The sequence below is a fragment of the Heliangelus exortis genome, chromosome 5 (genome assembly GCF_036169615.1).
Source record: "Heliangelus exortis chromosome 5, bHelExo1.hap1, whole genome shotgun sequence".
NCBI classification, from domain to species: domain Eukaryota; kingdom Metazoa; phylum Chordata; class Aves; order Apodiformes; family Trochilidae; genus Heliangelus; species Heliangelus exortis.
The window spans coordinates 10,642,921-10,660,422 of NC_092426.1; the positions used below are offsets into that span (position 1 = coordinate 10,642,921).

The 17,502-nt window shown below is 40.9% G+C and overlaps 1 protein-coding gene across 3 annotated transcripts in view; it reads right to left on the minus strand.

Moving 5' to 3' along the window:
• Positions 1-235: 235 nt before the first annotated feature.
• RCOR1 (REST corepressor 1) overlaps positions 236-17,502 on the minus strand; it is an 83,739-nt gene continuing 66,472 nt past the window's right edge. For all 3 annotated transcript variants that reach the window (XM_071745526.1, XM_071745528.1, XM_071745527.1), the window contains 7 exons: positions 17,182-17,300; positions 13,585-13,663; positions 9,232-9,426; positions 8,185-8,262; positions 7,432-7,489; positions 6,670-6,899; positions 236-4,623 (listed from right to left, as the gene is read on the minus strand). In XM_071745526.1, the coding sequence (XP_071601627.1) occupies positions 4,582-4,623; positions 6,670-6,899; positions 7,432-7,489; positions 8,185-8,262; positions 9,232-9,426; positions 13,585-13,663; positions 17,182-17,300 (801 nt within the window). In that variant the 3' untranslated portion in view covers positions 236-4,581. The remainder of the gene's footprint in view (positions 4,624-6,669; positions 6,900-7,431; positions 7,490-8,184; positions 8,263-9,231; positions 9,427-13,584; positions 13,664-17,181; positions 17,301-17,502) is intronic.

Genomic DNA, 17,502 nt, shown 5'->3' on the forward strand with positions numbered 1-17,502 from the left:
CTTCTGGCTTGAACAGCACCAGGCAGCTCCAGCTGGAAGCACCACACTGAAGGCTGCTCCAGCCTCCCAAAACTGGGACGGTGTCCACTGACTCCATCAGGAGTTACCTTTGCACCAGGGACACCTACGCACAGGTGATACGATACAAGAAGCCACCAGTGCCCCAGTTGGTTCTCCTGACCCAAATCTGAAAGGTAGGGGATTGATTACATATCAGAAGCACATGTTACAGCAATAACACTTTACTACATAGTTTATTACATCAATGGCTTGAAAAAATTTTATTTGATGTCAGCAAACATTGGAAATCATAGAAAAACGAATTATGTAGAATTTCACAAAGGAATTTACCCCACTATAATTCCTCATACAGTAAAATAATTCAAAACCAAATGTTACTTTTCAGTGGCTAAGCGATTTTATAATGCTATGAACATTCATCACAGTAAGTGTGCTGAATAATAGAAAACAGGCAAAAAGGACATTTAAAATATTACTTACAACAGCATTATTACAACATACTTTCTTTAAAATCCCAACAAGTATTTTATCACTTCAAAAGCTATACAGCATTTCCATTATATTTGCAAACTTAACCTTATACATCTTTTAAAATCTTGAAAAAACTTCTTTTAAGCAATCTATAAGCAGTTAACAAAATTGATAAAATCTACATAATGGAATACTATACACTCCAGTATAAATTTTATTTTAGGAGAATATGAATGTAAACACTCATTATTATACAACATGCATAGACTATACTGACCTTCCATCTTCTGAACTGTAACTTTCACTGCAATTGTGCTTTACTATCAACAGGAAAAGCTGCATTAATCCAGGGAGTGACAGAGAAGTATTTGCTTTAGGGGCATTGCACAAGATCACTAGATTTTGCCTTGCTGAAGACGAGCTGGAGCTAATTTTTTTTTATTTTTTTTTTTTTTTTGTAAAGAATAAGTATCAGGCCACTCATTGCTGAATGGGTTATGCATAATTTAATACAGATTTGAAAAAGACGCATTATCAGAAAAATCTCCTACGATATTTTTGCGCTTCATTGACTTGGAGATTTATGTTCACAAGTCCAGTGATCGAGTTAGTGTAATGCACTGTTTGGCTCATATTTGGTGTGCAAGAATACCAACAGCATATTAGCGATTTAGAGAATAAAAACTGAAATTTAAAGTGACAATGAGCATATTTTAATACATAATGTTTCAGATGTATTTGTACAGGAAAGAAAAATGTTTGTCAGGACATTGCTTTAAGAGTAAGAGTTGCACTCTTACATTAACTTTTAAAAAAGTGTTCTAGTGGATATTTATGGGGTCTTCCTGGTTGCAAACTTGTAAAAATAGATTAAGAATTCATTATCCCCATTGGTATTAAATATATCAAGACACAACCATTGTGGTTGTACTACCAGTTATGGCTACTATGGTCTTAAGCATCTGATTGTACATTGTTGCGATATTGTTAAGCACAACTGAGGCATGTATTTTTTTCCCTTGGTTATAAGATTATGTTACAAAAATTGATCACTGTTTCAAACCAGTTAAACACGAATATTCAAGTAACAAGGTTGTTTTAATGGATAAGTGAAAAAGAAGTTACCTAGCACTTTACACAACTACATAAAATTAAATAGAACAAATGAAATTGTTTATGCGTATGCAATACACTTTTATATCTTTAAGATTTCTAAAACTAAAACTTAAACTATCATTTTCTTTAACGATACCATATTTCGCACAATAACTTATACTTAGGAGAAATATTTTTCCCATTTTCCACAAAATATATATAATTATGACATTCACATTGATAGTTTAAGAAACAAAATTTAAGTGAATATTCTATCCGATGCAGTTATCTTTGTGGACCCTTCTAATCAGAATGCAACCAGTTGATGTATCTAATGCTTGACCCATTTAATAAAGAAAGAGGGTCTTCACCTGAACGAGACCAAACCATTTAAACTTTCAAAAGCTAAAATGATGTTATCACCTTTTAAAAGATTGTTAAAGAGGACGTAAAAAACTAAACGTTGAAAATACAGTGCTATTATATTGTATGTATCAACTACAATAAGATAGCAGTCAACTGAAAAATAATTAAACAACTTTTTTCTTCCTAGTATCATGACTTATACATGTTTCCCCCTATCCCTTGGGGATGAAGCCAAAACACAACTTTTCTGATCATAAGATGGACAGAGTTGAGGGCAAAAAACAATGAAAAGTCTTCACAGGTAACTTAACTCGCCAGCAGAAGCCTCTCCTGGTGAGTTTTACCAGCTGGGATGCAAGCTCACACAACCCTCTCGTGCTGGCAAGGTCCATGCATTGGTACCAGCAGGAGGTGTAATACTAGAGTATTTCTACTGAGCAGCATTGCTTTACACCAGAACTGTCAGCTGAATTCACAGTGCTATTTGCCTATCTTTAACCCCAATTCACACTGGCTAACAACTAGTGTCCTTCACCACTAGAGACTCCCAACAGGACTGAAGGGCCACCATCAGAGCTGCCAGTCCACATCTACAGCAGAGATGCTGCCAGAAGCTTTGGATTACAGGTTTCCGAGAGAGAGGAGAGGGAATAGCTTCCTGCCATTCTCCCATCACCTCAAAGGATCTCTCTTGAGCTGCCAGAATGGAACTGCTCAGAAACAGCTACAAAGTGGCTGAACCAGGCCCCTTTTTTGGTCTCCACACTCCAGCTTGCCCTAAGAAATGGCTATCTGTTCCTTTGTCTGTGGGCTGTTGCTCAGTTTCAGATGTTGAATTACTTTCCTCACACAACGCCTAAGGAGAAGACCACCTCAGTGGTACATGAGGCTGCCTTTCCTTGGGTTGTGTCCATGCTGAAGGAGATGCTGGCTCTGTTGCCCTGCCTCAGTTAGGTACAGAGAATAGAGCTATCACAGCACACAACACAGCACAGCCTAACAGCTCAAACATCAGCACCAAGTTCAGGGTCAGACTTCAAGCTGCAGCACTTCAGCTGCAGGCCAGAACATGGACTAGCTCATTCCAGGTTCTGTTAAGAGAAGCTGGTGCTGTACATTGCTGTGTGCTGTCTTGGCCTGAATGTTCTGTAAAGAAAAAGAGGCAAAGAAGGTCCTTTCTTCCACCTTCAAAGACACCTGGTGGTTTCTTTCAACATCATTAAATTAACCATTTTTAAATGCTTTGTGACTAGTGTTACTTTGCAGCTTTCCACTGGACAAGGAGTAATACTGCTGCTTCTAGCTTCTCTGAACACTGCCTGCTTGGCAGTCAGCAACTCCCCTGCCCTGTTCAAGGTGCAAAGTCCTCATACAGAACTTTCAGTTCAAACCAGCTGGACAGGCCACTGCACAGGCCACCAGAGCAGAGGACTGGGGATCTGAAAGCTGCATGCACCAAGTATCTGGAAAAGCACCTCTTAGATTTTAAATTGCATATTTTGGTTCAGAACATGGAAGCGATGTGTGCTTCAGAAGGGTTAAAGTGGCCAATGAAATTAACCCGGCTCTTCTCCATTAAACTTCCAAGAGACCAAAAACTATTTCAAGGTTGAATTTTGTGCTCCAACCCTCATCCAGACTTTCAGTGGGAGAAGTAGTTTGATGTCTTTGGCAAACAGCGCTCCGAAGAGGAATGAGACACTGGGACAGAAAGTGACCTATGGTAGCCAAATGTAAAAAGGCACATATTCCAAAAGGAGAGGCACCAGAGAAAGTTGTTTTGACTTAATCCCACAGAGGATCAGGAAAAAGAAAGTTGTGTAGCGCTCATTTAACAAGTTACAATGCAAATGCTGAATGCCAGGGGTTAAATAGCGTATCAAACAGTTTCAGGTTACTTATTCCCTTTTGCACTAAATAAAAGCCATTAAAATATACAGGAATAAAATGCTCAATTAGGGAGCTTTCTATGAAGCAAGAACACACAAATACAGTGGAAAGAATTGCACAAACCAGAAGTGTAATGAGTTATGTTTACAACCTTGAACCGACCAAACCTTAGAAATAACATTACCTATCACTTTGCACTATTCAAGATTGCTTGTTAACATGCCCTGTCATTTCAGAACAAACCTGACACCACTGGCATGTGCACAGGCCTCTCCTTTATAGAAAGCTCACTAATAATAGTGTCATCGTAGGAATACACAGGAAGCAGAGACCACAAGGCCATGCAGCAATACGTACTTATACCCTATGGACCAAGTATTTTAAGAACTCCTAATGTGTAGAGTTACTGTGGGGCTGCTAAGGAGCTCCTTGTTTTGCAGGCTGGTCAAAATTTACAGACGGGTGTTACTGGTTCTAGAAATCCTGTGCTTAAGCAGGACGTTGATGAAATGGAGAGCTGAGCTACCTGGATGCTTTTGAGAGAAAGTGGAGGCAGTATGGAGGAATGAGGGGAGATTAAGGCAGATGTAGTAGCACAGGACTGGAAGCGTTTGCCTTTTTTTGGTAATAGCTGCTTGTCCACAGATATGATGCAGATGGCTGTCTGAGGTTTGCTAATACCTGATATCCTGGATAACACAGTAGTCAACACAAATTGTTCTAGGCTACAGCACCTTCTCACGAAGCAGATGCATATCTGACATCAAGAACAGAAGTAGCCTGGAGGGAAAGGGGAGACGAGAAAAAAAGGAGAAAACTGCTTAGTTTAAAAATGAATACACATAGGCTTTCTTACATCTCCAAATTTCAACCCAGATCCATAGTACTGAAAGCAACAAGACGGATAACTCTGGCACATGAAAGCAGCTTCACCTATTCTGAGCCACACCAGGATTTGTTGAGATGTAAACATACAAGAATTAAGACCAGAGCTGAGGCTGCTTTATAACCAGCAGCATCACCTCCCCTCATTTAAAAAAAACAACACCACAAAACAACAGAGGAACTGTGGCCACTTGCTATGAAAACACACTGAAGGGGAAATCCCAGAGGACTCAGAGGGCTGACACAGCTTTTAAAAGGCTGGCAGCCAGGCAAACAAGGCATATCAATAGAGAAACCAACCGAGGGACTTCAGTATCAGGCAAGCAAAATCTTCTTCTGGCTACTGCTAAGTCCACCTGACTTGACCACTTACCTGTGCAAGTGCTCAGCAGACACCAGCTGCACAGTACTGCACAGCTCAAGAGGAACAAGTAGCTCACTTCCAAGCCCATATAGATCACTTATGTGATTAGTCCAATGATATTTGACTTTGCCCCAGAACTGCCATGACAGACATCCAGAGAGCACTGTGCTTATCCTACCTCTGAAATCAGAAGAACCACATTTATAGCCATTGTCCTGAGCGGCAATGTATGATGTGCTCAGAGAGCATGATGGCCATTAGATGACCAACATCCTTGTGCCTCTTCCTTGTGCATTTTTATAAAAAGCTCCAAGCTTCGTAGTTAAAATCCCCTCATGCTGCCAGCACCTTCCTCCTCCCAGCCCTGACACATCAGATCCTTCTGTCCAGAATGGGTTTCATCAAGCACCACAAGCCCCTAGCTACCAGAGCATAAGGCATACAAGCTCACTGCCACCCTGCCTGGCTCCTGCCTGTGTCAGCCTGGTGCAGGGAGGATCTGTCCGCATCCCTTACTGTACCGCAGGGCACACTCAACCACCTGACTCCTTCAAAAGCTGCCTGTTCTCCAGGCTTTGTGCTGTTCCTAATAGTCTACTGTTTCGGTCCCCTTTCCACCACTATGAGGATTTGTGAAGCAATGCAGTTCTACATGGTAATGTACAAGTGAGCCAGCTGCAATCACAGCAACAAAAATATACATACACTGAGAACTCATTAGTCCATGGGAGACCAAATTCACCTTATGCTGTTTACTGTGCTTGCACTTAGAAGATAAGGCTTTTGTGTCAAGTTGTCTTATAAAATTAGGCCAAAGGGAGCTCTAGCTCAGACATTTTTACCATGCAAACCTCTAGTGGGGCTTTCTTTTGCAAGACTTTAATATTGCATTTTTGTAAATAACTTTCATATTTAAACACTATACAGTCTCTTAGTTAACTTTAAAACACACATTGTCTGCAGAGAAGCATTAATTCCATGAAGCTCCAACAAGGACAAGATGTTTCTAGAATTTCTGTCTTCACAGAAACTGCTGTAAACTTTGCCTCTAGGTAAAGCCAGAGCAGTTTCACACAGTTGCCTTGATAGCTTTCTTCCCTTCCCCCAAGTGAAACCACACCATGGTCAAAAATGAAAGAGCCATCTTTGCCTCAGAAGACTGCAGAGTCACACAAAGCCAAACCTACAACAGCCTGGAGACCTGAGGGCAGGGAAAACGTCCAAGTGACATAAAGATGTATGGGGTCTTGGCAGCAGGAGGCATTAAAATGTCCATGTGCTGATGAGATATAGATGCTGTCAGAGGACTGCAAATTAACTGTTCTTTCCACTTTCATATATGTCTGGAATTCCCAATTCCCAGAATCGGTACCGGAATCTCTATATCCAGAGGAAGTGAAATATGCTTAGACTGAAGATTGCCAAAAATAGCTTTTGCTCAGTGTGTGTGTGTATATATATATATCACACACACACACACACACACACACACACACACACACACACACACACACACACACACCCCTATCTGAACTGAGCTCAGATGGAATTTTATGCAAGTTTTAAATTGGGTTTACCTCATCTTCCTCTTCAGACATTTTAGTGGAATTATCAGGGGATTTTACAGGCTTCTGGCTATTGGTTCCATTTGTCTCCTCTTTGCCATGCTCTGCCTCCCACTCCTGTAGAACTTCATCTATGTTGAAACGACGTCGATAATTTACAAAAAAGTTTTTCACTTGCACCACAGATTTGTTTCCAATCACATCAGAGATTGCCTGAAAGTCTCGGCCGTATTTCCTGATCGCTAAAAGCAACAAGAAATAAACCAAAAGCAATGTGTTATTTCCACAAAGACCACAAATCAGGCTCAAGTCACAGCACAAGGATACAAAGCTGAACTTCTGTGAAGATTTCAAGACTCAGATTAATCCAGGGTAAAAAAAAGACATTTAAGTCTAGCCCTGAAGAAGAAGTAAGTGGAGGTGTAGTAAAGATGGGCACAGCCAAATCCAGAAGACCCATGTAAATCTGCCTGTACTACTTCAGAAGTTTCACAGGCAAAGAGCATAGCAGTGACTCCGTGATTCCAGTAGGCTTTCATTTTTCTCCAAGGCTTGGACAAGCAAAGATTACTTGCAAATATTCATCAGGCACAGTTTATACTGCACAAGGAGGGGAAGGGAGGATATAATTGATTTGTTCAGTTCTATTCTTTGGGCATCAGTTCACAGCAATATCAAGTCCTTCATTAGCCACTGAAGGGAAACACAGCTCTGAAATGCAGCAGAGTTTTGACTATCACTACCTGGAGAACAAGCAGGCTTGGAGTGCCATACCTTGCACAGCAAGAAGCTGCTCATCTGTGGTCCAACGTGCATTAAATTTCTGAACGACCTGGATGTAAAAAAAGAGAAAAAGTTAACTTCACTTACATAAGCAACAACTTTCACTTGTATCTGAGCTCAGAGAAAACCAATAAGGAATTAACTGCTAGTCAAACTGTATCATTCCTTTTACTACCACGAAGGAGTGACTGTATGGCATCCATTCAGTTAACTGTGACATACACCATGTCTGTAAGTCAGGGTAATACAAAAAGATATGGAATGGTCTGAGCAGATAACCAAGAGCCACACTATTCCAAAGCACCTACTTGTTTTTATCACAGACACCCTCTGTAACCTTGGTCAAATTATTTCCAGCGTAGGTGCCAGAGTTGGAAGGAAAACAGCAAATGCACCAAACGCCAAGAGAAAGATGTGCCATTAACATCCTCTCCTACAAGTATCAGTATTTAGAGCAAAGTAACTACCTCTCTCACAAGGGCACACAGATAAAACACTGACAAAATATGGCATACCTGGGACCTGTACTTCTGTTAGAAACAGCTTTCACATGCTAAACATTGCTCTTACTTCTCATCTCCCATTTCCAACACACAACAACAGTGAATATGGTAAAGGTTTTGATTCACACTGAAAACTAATAGGACATTGCTCCAAGCTTACTAGCAACACAAATAGACCTGGCACGTAAACACAGATTAGCATTTATCTCTGCAATAGACAACGGTCAGAAAATTATCCTACCTCTGGAAGTCTGTATGGTTCTATACCACCTTCAAGTTTTTCTTTGAGCGCACTGTTTGTCTGTTTGATATTCTGAATCTGAAAAGAAAATGTCACCTCTTTAAGTATTAAAAAAAAAAAAGTAACCTTTGGACAAGCCTTTCAGCAACCCCAGATACTCCACAAGCTCAGCATTCCAGTTTTTCCTCACAGCTTCTCTTTTCCAAATAATAAGTTTGTTATATTGGAATAAAGGAATGCACAAGCAGCTGGCACACCAGGAGATCCCATTTAATTTCTTCTATCCTCTCTGCCAGTTATTTGGACCAAGCACTGCCCCAACTTCCAGGTCTGTATAAAGCCCAGTACAAGAAGAAAGGCCCTGATCACAGCAAGCAATGCATCAAAGACTGCTGGAGAGCTCCACTTCTCCCAGAGTGCCAAGAAAAAGGCTTCAGGCCAAAATACCAATTCTAGTAAGTTTAATAAAGAGCCAGATCTCTGCTTTAAAAACAGTGAAAATGTTCAGATCTAGGAAACAGTCATGGAGTAAACCTGTCCTTACTAACAGATACTCTAAAAACATTTGTTTACAAGGCAGGTCCATAATGGAAACAAAAGGTACACAGGGAAAGTTTGTATGATGCTTGTCTAAGAAAGAATAAAACAAACATAATCTGCCTGTTCCAAGAGCACTGTAGGAAAAGCCAAAGGAAACTGACTGCTGCACATGGAAATCACATATTTTGAAACCAATGTCTTCTGAGGGAAGTTTGTAGTTAAAACATAAGGAACTCTCAACTGCAAGAAACTAAGCACTAAGAAATGTGCCCTCAAGTCAGTGCTATGGACATTTCTTTGCACCATGTTGCCTATAAAGTAGACTTGACCAAAACATGAGAGACATGAAACACAGAGCTGCAGTAATTCATAGCCCAAGCCTAGCAGATTGTCAATTAAGCCACATAAAGATGTGCATCATCACTGTCACACTACATATTCCTGTGAACTTTGCAGGTTGTGACAGGCACTACCACCAAAATAACAGTTGAACTATCCCACCCATACCTGTCTTTTGATAGAGACTAATTCCATGTCCAGTTGTCTGAGTACAGTGGTAGCAGCTGTCGCGTTGGCAGAAACAGCTTCCACATCTTCTTGGGAAAGGAACATTCCTTTGGGAGGTTTCCTCTTGGCTCTGTTCTTGGCCTGCATACTGTGCTTCTCCTTCTTCACCTGAGGAACGGCTTCAGCAGGTGGCACCTGGCAAACAGCAGTTTTGCAAAACTAAATGATCTTTACAAGGTCCCTTCCAACTCAAACCATTCTGTGATTCTGTGACTTAGAGCCATCATCAAAGGGTGAAGCATTAAAAAGGTAGAGCAAAAGATGTCTTCCTCTTTGCAAGCTGAGTGGTATGTCATACAAACACTGTTTCCAGAGATACTGGTTGTCTCCTCTGCCCATTCTCATTCTGGGAGACAGATACCAGTTAAACATTCTAGTTCTTTACAAGCACTCTGAAACCTCTCATCCTGCTTTCATCACCAGGTCTGAACACACCAATTTAACTGAATGCCAGAGAAGAAAACAAAGTGGGTTTTGTAGTCTGGGGGAGAGCACAACTAGAAGAGTTTAGAGGCTTGGCTACCCACAAATAAATGAGCAAGGCAACTACAAAGTAATTTTTAGACCATAGAAGTTTCTTAGAAGCCAAGTTTTCTTCCATAGCACTGATATATCAGCTGTTTCATTAACCTGCAGTGTTAGCCACAAATAAAATGTAAGCCTCGTTTTGAAAAGGGAGTATTTCACATACCACTAGTTATTTTCATGCCTTCTGTCTAAATCAAGGAATCAGATGGAAACCTGTAACAGGTAGATTAGCTAGGACACTATACTACATATTCTTCACAAGCACATCTGATTCTCTAATACCAAAGCCATTTCTTCCAGAGTAATTTTCAACAAGCAGCTCATAGGAGTTATTACCTAGTGGCTGGAGCCTGATCAAGAATACAAAAGGGTGGTGAGAAGAGAAAAAGCAGAGAGGAGAAGCTGCACATCTACTTGATCACTGACAGCTTTAAACACATTGGCTTTGCTTAGCACTATGGTTCCCTCCTAATTTATAGCTACATGTAGTTTCTACACAGTTTGTGGCATTTGCTCATTAGTGAGAGCATTGAAACACTCACATTCAAACCCACATGAAGAGGAACAAAAAACCCCACATTAAGCATAAGGCTCTGCTCACCAGAGACTGAAGGACCCCAGCGCAGCTGCCAGCAAATAAAAGCTTGTGTGCTCTTCATGGGCTCAATGGCCAGAGCCACATAGGAGCAGTAATGTGGACAATTGCCTGTTCTCAACCTTTTTCTTCCCTTCTTTAGTGCAAAGGACTCCATGAGAGATGATGCCTAATGCAAGCCCAGGAGCAAGAAATAACTACTGCTGTGGAAGGATAGATATCTCACTTCTTTTTGCAAGAGTGGTGACCAGGAAAAAGAAGACTGGTTTAGCTATGAGCAAGTGAGGTAAGGTCTACAGTCTGCTTCAGATGTGACCACTTTGATAGCTGAACTGCTTTGTTTTTGTTGTTTTGGTGTTTGGTTTTTTTATCATTCAAGATGGACAAACGTTTCAGATTTGTTCACATTTCATCTAGAATTTCATGCATTACATGCAGCAATGCCTCACAACAGGTTCAGGCTGCAGGTTGACCAATACACAGTGCCTGCAGCGCATGTATTCCAGAAGACTTAACTTTACGGTAAAATGAAAACAGTTTCAAAATATTTTTTTTACACAGTTCAAAGAATGTTAAGTTCTTTTGCGCTGTGGTCAAGAAGTAAGAGCTCCAGCAGAATAGTTTTTGACAGCTCCAAATGTCTCCAGGTCCTGTTGATATTGTACAGGCTCTGAATATTTGAATGTCTACCCTATCTTGAAAACTCTTGCATTCCTGGACACACACATTGCTCTGTAGAATTAAATCAAATTCATTAAAACGAGGGACTTAGCAGTGCTTCTCTGTTTATTAAGATATTGGCACTGCTATGCAGTGCACTTCAGTCTTGAAAACCCCTTAAGACAAGCAAGATTCCCTTGCTCAGACTTCACTTTCACCTTTGAAAAAAAAGTAAGATCAAGCTATCTGCAACCATGTAAAAGCAGGGGATGAAATGAGAGACATTTCCAGGAACAGGGTAGACTGAGAAAGCAGCTCTAGTTCATGACCTCAGTATTGCAGTGTCACTTTTCTGAGGAAACCTGAGCACAGTTGCACTAACACTGAAAGTACTGAAAAAAAAAAAGGGGAAGATTCCCCCTCCAATGATTCCCAAAAGAAGAATCAGATGAGAGATTTCAGATATTCTGAAAAATCCCAGTATTACTTGGCACATCATACAGTAAATCACATTTCTCAGATCCGGAAAAAATCACCTCTGTGGGGCTGGGACAGGGAGGTTCTTTATTTTATGGCAAGAGTCCTAGGCCACATCACCAGCCCTGCATGTCTCACACCATCATTAAAAGAAATCTAACAATCAAGAAGGAACTTATCACCCTCCTAGACACCTGATCTCTTCTCAAGGCATTTTCAATTAGCCCCACGCTCAGGTACTGCAAAATCAAACCAAAAACTCTAAACAGGCTATGTAGGTTGTCAGCTTCTAATCTCTTCCAGACTGGTTAGTGGTGGTCTGAATTAGTGATGTGGTCTGAATTAGTGGGTCAGGAAGGACAGGCAGATTCTTTCATACACAACTTCCTACAAAAACGTCTTGATAGTAGCTATCCATCTGCTCTGGTTTGGTCTTACAACAGAGGCAGCCAAGCTGGCAAAGAACTAACTTTCCCTCTTCTGCTGCAAGTTCAGAGCATGCCAGCATTGGTAGGGAAGGAAGCAATAACAGCAGGAACTGAAGAGAGCTGTCTTACAGGTGCAAGCTTTTAAAAAACTTATGCAGAAATCTCAACTCGAAGATTTATTAAAATAATAGGAAATGAGATGATAGTATTAATTATTTACAAGATGCACTGGAGAGCTGCCTTACACAGCTGCAACTTAGCCAAGTGAGAATCTTTCCACTTCGGGAGTTGCTGAGGCTTTTGAGAGCTCAGCTTTCTGTAAGGGTGAACATGAGTGGCTTCATATCCAGTCTGTTCCTAGGAAGTCAGTTCCTTAGATGGAAGCAACAGCTAGACTTTTCTGGAAAGCCCAGAGAACACTCTGGAGTGGGTGAAGAATGGACTAGAATACTGTGATTTTTCAGTTATTTCCATTAAATTTAATTTATTAGAGGAATTAACCTCACTGACAGAGGAATTACTGACAGTAACTGACAAAACAGCTGCCTTAAAATTTTGGTTTTGCCTGTGTGCAATCGTATTTTTAAATATTTCTAGTGGTTTTTTCCTACATACACCCTTTTAAAAGATTTTTTTAAAAAATGAAAGAGAATGACTGTGGGAGGGAAATCAGGCTACGAGAAATCAGGAAAGGGAGCTACAGCAAGAAGAGCTTTATCTTAGGGTAAACATCCTCCTGTAGCACTCACTCACTCACTCACCCATACAACCCATGCTGTTGCTGAACAGCAAAGCTTTTTTATTTAGTAACAGATAATCAGCAGGTTATACACAGGAAAATAAAGTATAAAGTCTGCTGTTAGTATTGGAAATCCAGTCTGCAGCGCCTACCTGTTGCATTTGTGTGGCTGTTTACATTCAGAGCTCTTCAGAGCCCACTTAAATACTTAAAATTAAGTATTTGAAGTTAAGTGCAAGTAGTAGACAAAATATTAAGTAGACAAAATTTAAGTAGAAAAAATATTCTGCACATACCAGGTTGAGGGCCCTCTGTCAGACAAAATGAACGTGCCACAAAAAAGCTTTATCCGTTACTGTTCACCACTCTAGCTGGAACCCTGGTGCCACCAAAATCCTCAGAACTATTGCTGAAGATTTCAGTACATCAGGAATTTACCTTAGAGTTTAAGGTGTAGATATACACTCTCTTGCTAGTCTACCTAGAACAGATTAAAGGACTTATTTTGCCTCCAACAAGCCATCTTGGTGGGGATGAAGGTGCTTCTATTCCACCTCCATGCAGTTAGATTATTTTAAACCATCGCTGAAGATGGTTCAAGCCAACAGCCAAAGAGAGAATCAAAGAGACAAGAAACATAATGCATTATCATAGGATGGGTAAAGTCCTAAATTTTCCTCAGTTTATCTGTAACAACTTATTTGTCTATACTTGTCTTGATTTAAGAATAATTCTGAAGACAATTCTGTTTTTGTATGATGACTATACAATGAACAAATAAAGAAAATTAGGTATTGGCAGCTTCTACACCAAGAAGCTAGTAAATAAACACTTTTGTTTGTACAGTAGAAAGAAAAGAATTATACCTCCTTTTTGCTCTCCTTATTTTGTTCAACTTCAATATCAATAGGGTTATTTCCATTCGCTTCCTCCATTTCATCCTCACTGGAAGACAAAAGCAAACAGTACTGTACTAGTTAGTGAGGTTCTCTTCTTCTGTAAGTAGAATTTCTACAAGAAAGGCATGGATGCAATAGCAAATGCCAACAGCTTTCCTTAGTTGTATTCCCAGGGTATTTTTTAGGGAGCTTGGGTAGTGGGGTTTTTGTTTGCTTTGGGTTTTGATTTTTTGAAGTTTGTGAATATTTGGGGGGGGACGGGGTGGTGATGTGTGATGTATTAAGTCAATAAATTCTTAATTTTAAGGATACTAGGGACCATGTCTTGGAAGGGAAGATTTCTCAATAGTGTAATTTTGCTTTAGTCTGCAAGGTACATGACATTGATTATCTTTTAAAGATCACGGGACACTGAGCATTTTAACTTTAGGCAAACCAAAACAAAGACTTGGAATTACAGCAAGTAGCTAGAACACAGATTTCATACAACTCCTTAACATTTAGCAAGGAGACATGCACAGGATGAACTTGCTCAAGAACAAGCATAAAAAATGTTTGGACTTTTTCTTTTTTATAACAGCCATACATTTCAATCTCCCCTAGAAAAGAAAAAGAGGTTATCATTTACAGAATAATAATAGGCATGAAATTAGGGTCATGTTGAAAGTGACCTTGGCACACCTGGTCAGTTTGGCTCCATTGGAATTCTAATCAGACATTAAATCAAATATATTTTTCCCACTTAGAATTTTTGTACTGTACACAACTAAAGTTAATTGCATCATTTGGGATGATGCCCAGAAATGGAAGAAATAAGTTGACCTATTCAAAGCTTTTCCTTTTTTCCTAACCAAAAAAACCCCACCACAACAAACCAAAACTGTTTTGTCATATCAAACTCTATAGCCTGGGATGAGGAACTCTGACTGGTGCAGCCGTGCCACAGCACCAGTGCAGAGAAATCCCAGCAGAAGCTGTGCTAGGCTGCTGGGGGGCAGGAACCAGCCTGGGGGTGTTCAGAGGAGCCAGGGAAAGCAGGCATGGTGGTGCTGGTGAGCATGGCTGTGGTACCAGCACTTGCCCATGGCTGTCTGATTGCTGCAGCCACGTCCTGTGCAGACAGACTAAGGAGGAACATACTGCTGGGTCACCTGAGTTTGCATCCATTTTCACAACAGCAGTCACTTGTACAAGCTGTTCCTGCTATCCCAAGCTGCCTGGCTCACCAGCTGATTCACAAGATATTTAGTTTGTGTAATCAGGATTCCAGGGAATAAATTCACTAGTAGACCAGAGATACACACACAAAGACCCCAGCATGCAGCTAACAACAGCAAGTGAAAAACTAGTGCCAAATGCACTGGGAGCTATTTTAGTAACAATCTGAGGGGTTGGGGAATTTCCCTACCTAGCCACAGAAAAGATACAGCAGCATGCAAGTGAGATACCTCAGCCTGCTTCTTCTCTTAACCCTATCTCCAGAAAAGCTTCCTTGTTTTCTCACCTAGGTTCAGATTTCAGACTTACTTCAAAGGCCAAAACTTTGCTGTGCTCATATTTTGCTCTCCTATTCCAGCAAGTCCCCCAGATGTGAGCTAGATCAAAAGTCACCCACTCATTTCTGCTATTTTAGACATTGATCACTATTAACTGAAGACCATTTCTGAAGTTTTGCCAACACCCAATGGCACAGTACAACCTCAAGATCTGGACACCCCAAACTCAGCCAGCTTTGCTTCCGTGCCTTGCATGGCTGCACCGACAAATCATTTGGGGCTGTAGGGGTTTGACTGTTTTACATAATGGAGGGGAAGAAAGGAAATCAAACATCAAGCTGATGGTCTGGTACTTAGCTTGCTACAGAAATAAACCAAATTAGCATCTCCAATCCAGCTGCTTTTCTCAAAGGTTACAAAATAACAGCACATGGCAGCCTGTACAGCTCTTTCCCATTCACCAGATGGTCTGAGGTGTTGCTTTTCCCAGCAAAAAGATATAGGTATCAGAGAGGTGTATTTGCAGTAATTTAATTTATGAGCACAGAACAAAAATAGAGGTAGCATTAAAAGATCCTAAACTACATAGTAGAAGACAAAAACATAATCCATCTAAGAGATTTTTTTTACCACTTCCTAAATTAGTAGGAAAATTAAAAAAAAAAAAAAAAAAAAAAAAAAAAGCAGGGTGGGGAAAAGAAAAATCAAGACAGCCTTTGCAGAGAAGGGAAAAGAATGGAATGGGGAAAAATGACAGGTCAGAAAAAGCCAACCAAATAATGGACAAGTTGGCTAGTAGTATTCTCCCTGGCCCTGCCTGTTAAGCAAGTACTGTTGACCTAATGGAGAGATGGGAGAGGTTGAGTGAGTCATTCATATAGTACAGCTCAACCTTGGAAACACATTTCTTCCTCTTTCCCAAATAGGGCTCAGTCACACACACTGGAGCCAGCACACAGCTCCCTGGGAAGCGCTAGAGCAGCAAGTCTTTGAGGGAAAAACTTTCGCAGAATTTTTCTCCATTACACTAGGAGTCTTACAAAGCCAGGCACACCTCAGCTTTGGTCAGCAAAGACATGAACTGTGATTTAGAGCAGGGTGAGAAGGCAACCTGTCAAGCAGATGGAGGTGCTGCTATTCAGAGGGGTTTTTTCCCCACTCACTTCTGAGGCCACTACATTTCCAAGGCTCTGCCAGCTCCAGAACTAAGCAGTTGCAGTGGCAGCTCAGATACTTCTCACAATACACACAAGGCCACCAGCTGACCTGCCTTCAAGGGCCTGCACAGAGATTGTCCAAACAAAGCCACAACAAGCAAGGAGTCAGGCTCATCTGCTGAAACTCAGTGGCTGGTGGCCCCTCCAACACTACCACCCTCAACCCAACCCTAATGCACTGAGCACTCCTTGGGACACCCCTGCCAGAGAACTCACCCTAAGTTCCCCTGTGCTAGCCAGTCACTTAAAAACACAGCCTTAACTTCGTCTTTCTCAGGGAATAGAGCTTGTTCTGACAGCCTTATACTAGTTAACAGTTTTCTAAGTAAAAACAGGGCAAAGGTCTGCACCTGCAAATGCACAGGCTGAGGGCTGCTGCACTGGAGCCTGCTCCCCCGTCAGCTGCACAATCTCACTCACATGGAGGAAATAAAGGCAGATTTCTAGCTGTTTCATTACTTCCTTTTACTATCCTGCTTATCAGCTTTTCTGGCTCTGCTGACAACTGCACCCATCAGCTTGTAAACAGTTTTAATTTCATTTTCTCCACCCTCAAGTAGTATCAGAGAAAAAGCTTCTGGAGTGATGGGATGGTGACCACAGCACTAGAGGGTTCAGGAATTGCACAGGTTGAAAAAGGGAGTGCAACTAATTGTCAACAGATTCCTTTTGGTTTTAAGCAAAGCAAAGCATGCACAGCAGGGAAGAGGGGTGGGGAAAGAAAGTGTGATTCCAAGAAACACATTGGAGAAAATCCTGCATCTAGTTTCTTACAATCTAGCAGGAACCTCTACGATAGTCTAAAGAAATCGGTGTGCATCAATACACAGCCTTTCTGCTTGCAAACCTACCTTTCCTCACGTTCCCTTTTTTGTTTACGAGCATGACGGTCCATCACACTAGTTTTAGTCCTTGTCTTCTTCCAGGAGTAGTAAAATTTCACCAGGCTGGCTATTGATTTGTCAGGAAGCTGTAAATTAAACACGTATCCTTTTATATGTTTATATGTAAAGTACCCCAGGAGTTCACATACAATTGGTCTGGTTTTGTCCAGGAACATCTGATGTCTCTACAACAGATTCTCTCAAAGGCAGGCAGTTCTGCAGCCTTTCCAAAAATTACCTATGGGGGAGTGTCTCAGGTTAGTGCTTGCTGTATTTAGGAAAGCAAAA